General features: G+C 44.3%; 1 protein-coding gene and 2 pseudogenes across 2 annotated transcripts; 2 read left to right on the top strand and 1 right to left on the bottom strand.

Annotated features, from left to right (window-relative positions):
- Positions 1 to 222: 222 nt before the first annotated feature.
- LOC147443901 (monooxygenase 2-like) lies at positions 223 to 2,137 on the bottom strand (annotated as a pseudogene). The gene is made up of 3 exons (XR_015190144.1): positions 2,122 to 2,137; positions 1,349 to 1,584; positions 223 to 1,059 (listed from the first exon to the last, which is right to left on the bottom strand). The product of XR_015190144.1 is annotated as a monooxygenase 2-like (transcript).
- Positions 1,534 to 4,142, top strand: LOC147443900 (uncharacterized). The gene has a single exon (XM_086526701.1). The coding sequence runs from the start codon at positions 2,704 to 2,706 to the stop codon at positions 3,247 to 3,249; it is 546 nt and encodes a 181-aa protein (XP_086382827.1). The 5' UTR covers positions 1,534 to 2,703; the 3' UTR covers positions 3,250 to 4,142.
- A 2,474-nt stretch (positions 4,143 to 6,616) lies between these two features.
- LOC147443899 (uncharacterized) lies at positions 6,617 to 8,157 on the top strand (annotated as a pseudogene).
- Positions 8,158 to 9,022: the final 865 nt, after the last annotated feature.

Here is a 9,022-nt window from a genome sequence, read left to right as displayed (position 1 = left end):
GAGAATATTTAATGCTTCTTTTGTCTATAAATTACTAATTGTTAGTTCAGGTAAGGACATTCCAATACAAGTGTCAGACATAATTCTCCATAATATGCAAGGGAATGAAAAAGATGCAGGCACAAACTACGACAACAGTCGGCAGATATTTGCAACCTCCCATGTTACCATACATGACACATCAACAAAGAGGTCAACCACAAGGAAGGGGAGGACATCCGGCAGCGCAACCATGTCCATCTTCTCTAGTAAACTCCAAAACTGCTCGATGACAGAATGCCAACACGGCAAGGTAGAGCTGGCAAGAGAGGGGTGTGTATCTGTGCACACAACATACATGCTTGTTTACAATCTCCAATTCCTGAATAAACCTATTGCATCTGGCCACAGGCATAAGCCTAACTGCATGTGCCCTTACCACCATTGATTACAGATAGAGATATAGATATTGTGCACAAGAAAGATAGATCCTCGACTCTACCTTCCATTCTACATGCATTGATTGCTCTCATTGCAGAGTGCCACCATCGTAGAAACTATGGCCTACAAAGCTATCCACCTGCAGAATCTGGGGTAGCAGTTTGTTGCGGATGGAACAAATAAGCTTAGAATCCAATTGAAGAAGTGCACCCATCAAGTAAGATCGTACCCCCATGGATATCACTCTTGGCCAACGCTCTTCGATGTAAGCCTTGAAAGCAAGCTCTATTCTTTCAATTTCTTCAAGTTGAGACTCTGTAGAGCAGTTCATTGTTACGGAATCGCTTGAGGACAGGGCCTTTGAAAGCTCACGAGCAAGAACAACCGCATCCTCTAGTGCTAGACAACCTCCTTGTCCAAGGTTTGGTGCCATTGGATGCATTGCATCGCCTGCAAGGGTCACTCCAGTTTTGTAAAGAGGAGGCCCTCCTATTGGCCACATCCATCTATCAGATATGCCTCTTCTGCTCAGCGTGTCCGGTGGAGACCTGTTGATTGACTCTGTAATCATAGTGGGCCATCCTTCAACATAGTGCAAGGCCTCTTTACGGATAATCTCTACATCGGTGACTCTTTCGCCTACCAATATCCAACAAGTCTAAGCACCATTAGTGTCGACAAAACTTCAAAACGTCTTAAACCATAGAGTGATGCATTAACCAAACCAGTCTTTAGGTGAAGCCAAATACCCAAGGTCAAAAACTTAAGGTTTTATACCAGCTGCTACAGCATGCATGGTCATGTTTAAACTTAGCATGTCTTGTTTGCATAGAGTCGAGCAGTTGGGAGAGAGTTGAGGACTCTCTTCACGTATCTCCTCTTTCAGAATTTTCCAGGTAAGAGAGAAATAGCGTGCTTAGCAGCATACCTGAGCAGTTGAACACCACAAACCAATAAACTCTATTTGCATCCGTAGGCACAATGCCTGCTCGCACTCCTCCCCAGAGAATTTGCCTAAATTATGTCCATGAGGATAAATGCCCAATCCCCGTGTTGATGTGTACCCAACATAGCGGGGCTCATCCATGTTCATCCATTTTCTAACAACGGACCCAGCCCCATCACATCCAGTAAGAACCTGAAAATTGAGTCTTTTACATGATTCTTGGAACACTCATTTTGTTCATTAATCATGGCAAGCAACTACAACAAACATGTTGCAGTTTTTAATGGTGCTCTTGGTAGCTTAAGTCCCTAGTGCAATTGCTTAAGTATCCTGAAACAAATTGGAGTAGCTAAAAATCATCCCCAACTATATTCGGATTCTTGATAAGGAGTCCTACGTAGACAAAACAAACCTACAGACATTCCATCACAAAATGCAAATTTTTCCCATGAGCTTGGGAGGGTTCACTAGACGTAAACCCTCCATATCAGCACGTTCAAGGCTTTATTTAAAAACCACATGATGCATAATTTTCAAGAATATAACAAACTCTTTTCTAGTTCAATCTGTGTATATCCCCTTTAATTGGTACCCTTCTGATGACAAAAATGTATAAAAAATGAGGCTAAATAGCCATTTCTGTTGAATTCACACGCTATGTTCACATATTTTTGGGCAAGAGGCATCACACCATTCTTAACTTACATAACGATGTAACCACACGAATCATAACCCAATCCAATACAACCGCCTACCGCCTAATCTGCGCATGTACTGATTAGGTGCGTGTACTCTCTCTCTCTCTCCTATGTGTAGCACACACACACACAACACACACACTAATGTAATGGAAACCCTCTGTTCTTCTGATAATGGGGGGCCTTCTGGCCTTCCATGTCAACATGGTATCAATCACCAGGCAGCCCTTTCCGGACCCTTACTTGATGGCGCAACCCTTCCTGCTGTTGTTGCCCGGTTGCAGAAGCCTACCATGAGCAAATCCTTGCAGACGTTGATGCTGTGCAATGCCCAAAGCAAGCCAAGAACCCAGAAGATGTCAAACCTGCTGACACTGGTCCTTTCCACGCTGCAGACAAAGGTGCTGCCACATCCGTGAGTGAAGTTCCTGCAGCCCAATCTGCTGCTACTGCCGCTCTTGCAAATTCCTCACATGATGTCCACGCTGCTGAAAAGGCTGAACTTGCCCTAGTTGCTGCAGATAATGCCTCCACTCCCAAAAGAAGGCGATGCCACTTTTGAAAACCAATATCCCGCTGCGTGTGCCTTTGCTGCGACAAACTCCAACGTTTCTGACGTAGCCCTTGTCTTGCAAGAAGATGCATTCGATAATGCAGTCCTTGCTAAAGCAACTCCTCTTCATGCTGCCAAAATTACTGCTGCTGCTCACTCCAATGGTAACTCCCCAAACCCTGCAAATGATCTCCTTGTCGCTTGATGCAGACGAAGTTTCCCCTGCTTCAGCCAATGACAAAGCAGCTATAATTCCAGCATTCCTTGATAATCTGATGGAGCCCGTCACTCAATCACACGAGGTGGATATTGGGCTAGATGATGATGCAGCAATTGAATCGTTTCTTGGGTCACTCGAAGATGCACTACTTCCTTCTGAACCCTTGCAGCAGCAGCCTGTCATTCCCTTGGTGGTCCATGCCCTTCAATTCCACACTTGTGCATCACCCCTAAGGAACCTCACAGGTTTGCTGCCTCTGCCAAACAATCTTGGCGGCACATCGATATCCCTGCCACTTGATTATCTGACGGGCAATGCATCTTATGTGACCGCACCTGCTGCCCTTGCTGAGGACGCTCATGATGATGTTGATACAACCTACAAGCCCCTTCTTGCCCTCAATGATCAATGACTCGTGTCTTGCTTGTACTCAAGCACGACACAGATGAGGATGGAGATGGAATACCAGCAGCCAGATCAATTCTCCTGTTGATGGCCATTTGGAGCAGAGCTTCCCCTCTTTATTCCTTGGATTTCTCACAAGCTTATGGTGCTGTGGCTTCACTCCCTGTTGAGCCGATGTTCTCAGATGCAATCACCTGCCTGTTAGCCGCAGATGTGCCAACTGCCATGCTTCGTTCAACCAACAAAGGGCCAGCATGTTATGCTACTTTTGCTGTTATTGCTGATGCTGTTACTCTTTCCAAAAGTCCTCAGCATGCGCCCTTCTCTTGCCTCACCTTTTGTAATGGTAGTAATCATCATTTGAACCTTTCTTCTTGTCACCAATACAAAGTTACAACTTGACAGACGAGAGTCCCCAACCCATCTCATTCAACAACACATCTGGTGTCAAGTGAATCTGTGGCATACGCCTTCTCTTGCCTCACCTTTTGTAATGGTTGTAATCATCATTTGAACCTTTCTTCTTGTCACCAATACAAAGTTACAACTCGACAGACAAGAGACCCCAACCCATCTCATTCAACAGCACATATGGTGTCAAGTGAATTTGTGGCATATGTGATGAAAGGTGCTTCCTTGGTCTCACTGACGTGCCTCCTTGCTGCTGCTGAATGTACACGGCTAGCACAACTGATCATTTTTTGTTGGCTCGTGTCATGTACGAAAGGCGGGAATATCTGTAGTTCTTCATCCATGACACTCAGAGCTTTCTCACAAGTGCTTGATGTATTTGAAGCCACAATGGAAGATGAAGGCTTCACATCTTGAAGATTCAAGACAACCGTTCCTGAATCCTAGATTCAAACCTAAACCATTTCTTTCTTGTACGCACTGATTGCTCTTGCAATCACCAAAAAAAGAGCGCACTTAACCCATTTTACATAGGCACATTGCACTTGTCTCGGGATCTTTCCCGATGTAATCATCACTTCGTTCCGCATTCAGCTGAAGGGGGATGTTGGAATAAAATAAAATAAATTCATCCAGCCTCATGTCTCGAGACACCAAGAGGCATCACGCCTGTTCCAATCAGACCATTCTCAACTTACACAACGACCTTGTAACCACACGAATCATAACCCAATCCAATACAACCACCTACCACTTAAACTGCGCGTTCTCTCTCTCTCTCTCTCTCTCTCTCTCTCTCTCTCTCTCTCTAACACACACACACACTAATGTAATGCTAACCCTCTGTTCCTTGGATAGTGGGAGGCCTCCTGGCCTTCCATCATCCATGTCTACACATCCCCTCCCCCCCCCGCCCCACAGAGCCCATGAAACAACACATCATTAGCGGTGTCGTGCAGCTCTGCTTCCATGATAGGAAAAAGAGCAAAGAAATGCAAGCTAAGATTCTTTGAAGCCTACACATTTACTGGGCAGTGACCAGGGCTTGTTAACAGGCCAAGTTTAATTATTAATGTATGCCAGATGCAGCTTAAAAGGGACAATTGATGCCTTAATGATGTCAAAAAGGGATATGCTTGAAGTGAGCACAAATGCGAGTTTATGATCTAGAACTGTAGTGCTTGAGGTGCTCTATCGTTCTGTCTTTACAACTCGTCGATTGGAGCTACGGTGAAGAAGTTATGGCAATCTGAAGTTTAAGTCGATTGCAAATCTGTATCGGATTAAGCAATTGCAGTTGAGGTGACAGAAATGAAATGAATGCACGGACCTGAAGAGCTCACTTTGTGGAGCGCGTCGGTCGTTTCAGATGAGTGATCGGAGTTACGGTTGCCAAGATATTGGCCATCAAAGATTCACCGGGGGTCGATTCCGTACTAGTCTGATCGGCTTGGGTGGAGTGCCATCTGGGAATTTTACATCCTCGGCAAGGTTTGTATGTATTTTATGGAGTTTAAGAAGTCTAATGGGATTTACGGCTTGCAGACAGAGTCCGATGTTAGTTGTCGGCAAAGCTGAGCTGGGTAATTTTTGCATTATTTGAGATGCTGTTATGGACAATAAAATTAACGAGACGATATTGTCAGTCGAGGGCAGCTGAAGAAAGATGTGGTGCTTGGAAGTTGGTGATGCTTTAATTGATATGTATGCCAAATTTGATGCCTACTACATTGCACGGCCGGCATGTATGCCCAAATGTGATGCTGTTACGAAGGAAGCCCGCCCAATGAGGCACTAAGGCCGCCCAAAATCCGGCCACCTAAAGCAAGTGAAGATGGTCGCCCATGGGACGACCTATTAAAAGAGGGTGTGGATTGTATGTGAAAAAGGAGGGAGAAAGAGAGAGAGGGCAACGACGACCTCTTCAAAAAAAATCTTTAAGAAGTTGTTTTTTTATGGGAGCGGAGCAAGTTGAGTAGAGAAGAAAGCTGAAGCTTGTGAACGGCAGATAAAGCAGTGCAAAGCGCACAAAGCAGGATAATTGATAACTACTGAAGCTTTATGATTGAGGCAGTGAGGAGCAGAGTCGAAGCTTGCAGAATCCGTGAGGTATTTGAAGCAGATAAGCGGCAGGACGAAATTTCCATAACCGTCATCAGCTAGAAATTGATTTAACATTCTGTTAAGTCCGGTGTCGTTAACGGCCCGGTTAATCCTGTAAAGCGGGAGCTTAAACTCCTAGTTAGCAGATGATCCAAGTGACGGTGTTGTTAACAGCCCACCTTGGCTAAAGATTAAGTTGTACTCAAATGTATTAATCGATTAATTGATGATTGCGATGATTGCCAGAGTCAGTTGTATAAGTGTCTCTTGTTCTCTCTCTTCCACACCTCCCATAGCCAGAGGCCCAACGCCTGCCCGGCTCATGCAACGAACACATATCCCTCGCCGTTTTGGTGAACCCGATGCGAAACGAGCTGAGGTGGGAGATGCAGATGGAGATTCCAGAGGAGGTAAAGAGATTATTTGAAGAATTCATCACACATGTTTCTGATGGCGAGTCAGAAGTTCCAAATTTTTCCAAGATGATGCAAGTGATGCAAGGATCACTGCTCGAAGTAGAAGCCATGATGATGAAGGAGCAGATGAAAGAAGCTTTGAATGCAGCATTGGATGCAGTATACAATGAGAGATCAATCTTTGATGGTGAATATGATCCAAAAGGTTACCTAGAGTATTACGAGCAACAAATGAAGCGTCAAAAAGTGCCAGACGTTCAAATGATTGCAGAATTTGAACAGCTTGTGTGTGATCGTATTAAGGATCAAATTCAAGTTCTTGCAAGAACTCATGCAGACAATTGGGATGCTTTTGCAGAAGCAATCATACAGGGGTTCTTATTGAGTGAAGACCTAGAGCTTCAGCAGATTGAAAGCACGCAAGATAAGGAGCCATCTGTTTTAATGCAAAAAGCATGTCATTCAGGTGGTCAGAGTTCTATCTGAGCTAAGCTAGAAGCTGTTATCGATGCATGTCTTCTGGAAGATAGATCATTGTTGCATGCAGATGATGATTTCATAGTGGATACAATTTATGCTCGATTGGGATTGACTTCTTTATTTCAAAGAAAATGTGACTTTGTGGATGTATTCATATCCTCTTAAAGTGACATAAATGAGCAACCAAGTTTCTCAGAGCCAGTGCATGCTATGTATGCAAGCATATCCGCTAACAGTGATCAAGAAACATGTTTGTCAGAGTCAATATGTGATGTAGATGCCCATTTGGAGTTCTCTTTGGGTGTAGACCATGAAGAGAATGCTTATGCAACATTACATGCAAAAGCAACTGTTTTGGCTAATGCTATGCAAGAGGGTTTTATGTCTATGGATACATTTTAGGACATTGGTGATGATGCAGATGTATTTGATGCTGATCCATATGTATTTGATGTAAACCCAGACAAATATTATGATTATGGAGATGCATATTTAGAGGGGGTGCATGATGATCATCAGTCTATGACTGCTACATGTGACATGGTTTGCTATGATGATGCTATGGAAAAAGAGATTGATGCTATCTTTGTAATGCATGTTGAGACTTGTGCTATGTTAACCCTCACGGCACACGGACACCCTATGATCTATAAACGTTGTATTGTTTAGAGTCAGGTACCGGGCTTGTCGGACCAATAGGAACAAGGTAAGGGTGATCGCCGATGACAGGCGCACTCTAACTGGAATATTCAAGGAGTTAGTTGGCTAAGTATGGGCGCCCAAGTGTGAATGGGGTGAGCTCATATAAAAGCCACTAAACCTAATTTTTACTCATTCTCTCATTGTGCAATAGAAGACGCTCTTGCTCCATCTCCACCTTCTCCTTCACCATCTCCTTGTGTGTGTGTGTGTACGTGTGAGAGAGAGTGTGAGAGTGTGTGTGTGATCGAGCGTTGCGGCGGCACGACGGCGGCGAGGCGGTTGAGCGCGGCGTAGCGGTGTCTCCCTCTTCTTTGCGGCACAGGAATCCTTCATTTGCAACTACGCAGGAAGGTGAGTGACACACCATTCTTCCTTGTGAGCTTGTCTGTTGTATGACTGTGTGCTAGGAGCCTTTGTGGCTCGCACACGGCGCGTAGCAAGTCCCTAGCCGTGACATTTTTGGCGCCGCTGCCAGGGAGCTGCTGCGCGTGAAGCTCCAATGGCGACCTGTAAATTGTATTGAAGCTATTTTTTATGTAGGAAAGGCGCGGCTTAAGTTTGATTATTGTTGTTATGCAAAAACACTAGAGAAAGACACAATGTTGTTGACTGCATTCAAGTTTTCTGTGTTCTATTAAGCTCTGTTTTGTTAGTTCTATTAAGTTCAAATTTCAGCTTACACAGTTAGCATTTCTTGCGTTTCTGCGTTTTCTGCATTTTCTGGTTTGCACTGCACAGTTCTGTCAAGTTTCAATTTTTTGCATTTTCTGTGTTTTCTGGTTTGTGCGCAGTTAGGCGCATAGTTAGTTAATTAAGTAGGTTAGTAATTAGGTGAACCACTGATTAGCAGGTCAATAGGTAGGTGAGACAGTAAATAGTTAGGTGAGGTCAACACGCACCAAAATGCGTACCAAATAATATAAAAAAAAATTAAAATTAAAATTTAAAAAAAAATTAAAAAAATTCAAATTAAAAAAAAAATCGAAAAATAAAAACGTGAGTGACTGGGGGGATCACTAAAATTTTGATCGGGATCGAGATCATTTCCCCAAGCCCAAGCCCAAGCCCAGGCCCAGGCCTAGGCCCAGGCCCCAGTCCTATGATATATACTAAACTCACTTTTATATATATACCCTACCCCCTCAAGAGGAAATGAGAGCATGTGGGGCAAGTCCTCCACTCTCCTCCCTTCTCTTCCCACTTGCACCCTTAGACTTGCTATTTGGAGTCTAGTTCCCCAGCTAGGAAAAGACTGTTTCTGGCTTTTCTGGAGCAAAATAGAACCAAACGGTGGGCTGTAAAGCACAGCGCGTCCCTCCTAGCGATACGCTCGTTTCGAGCTATCACACGGCCCATTCCACGACATGCTCTAAAAAATCTAGCAAAAAAACAAACAAAAAACACGCAAAAAACTAGTCACAAGGCCTCCTAGAGCAACTTTTTGACACCTTAGGGTATCAAAAGCACATGCACTTACGCTCTGGGCGGGTGCTAGAACACGAGCATATTGAGGGTGCCTCTGTTCATACGGACACCCATTACCCATCCACGATAGGCTCTAGACCCTCAGCGGGGACACAAGGTAGCACCACCCAAGACCCTAAAATAGCCGCTAGTGATTCCTCCTCCGACTCAGAAATCATGGAAGCATACCCTACCCAAAACACT

The sequence above is a fragment of the Adiantum capillus-veneris genome, chromosome 13 (assembly GCF_014529385.1).
Source record: "Adiantum capillus-veneris isolate H3 chromosome 13, ASM1452938v2, whole genome shotgun sequence".
In the NCBI taxonomy this organism is placed as follows: Eukaryota; Viridiplantae; Streptophyta; class Polypodiopsida; order Polypodiales; family Pteridaceae; genus Adiantum; species Adiantum capillus-veneris.
The sequence above is the reverse complement of the archived record's forward strand: the minus strand, read 5'-3'. Positions and strand labels throughout refer to the sequence as shown.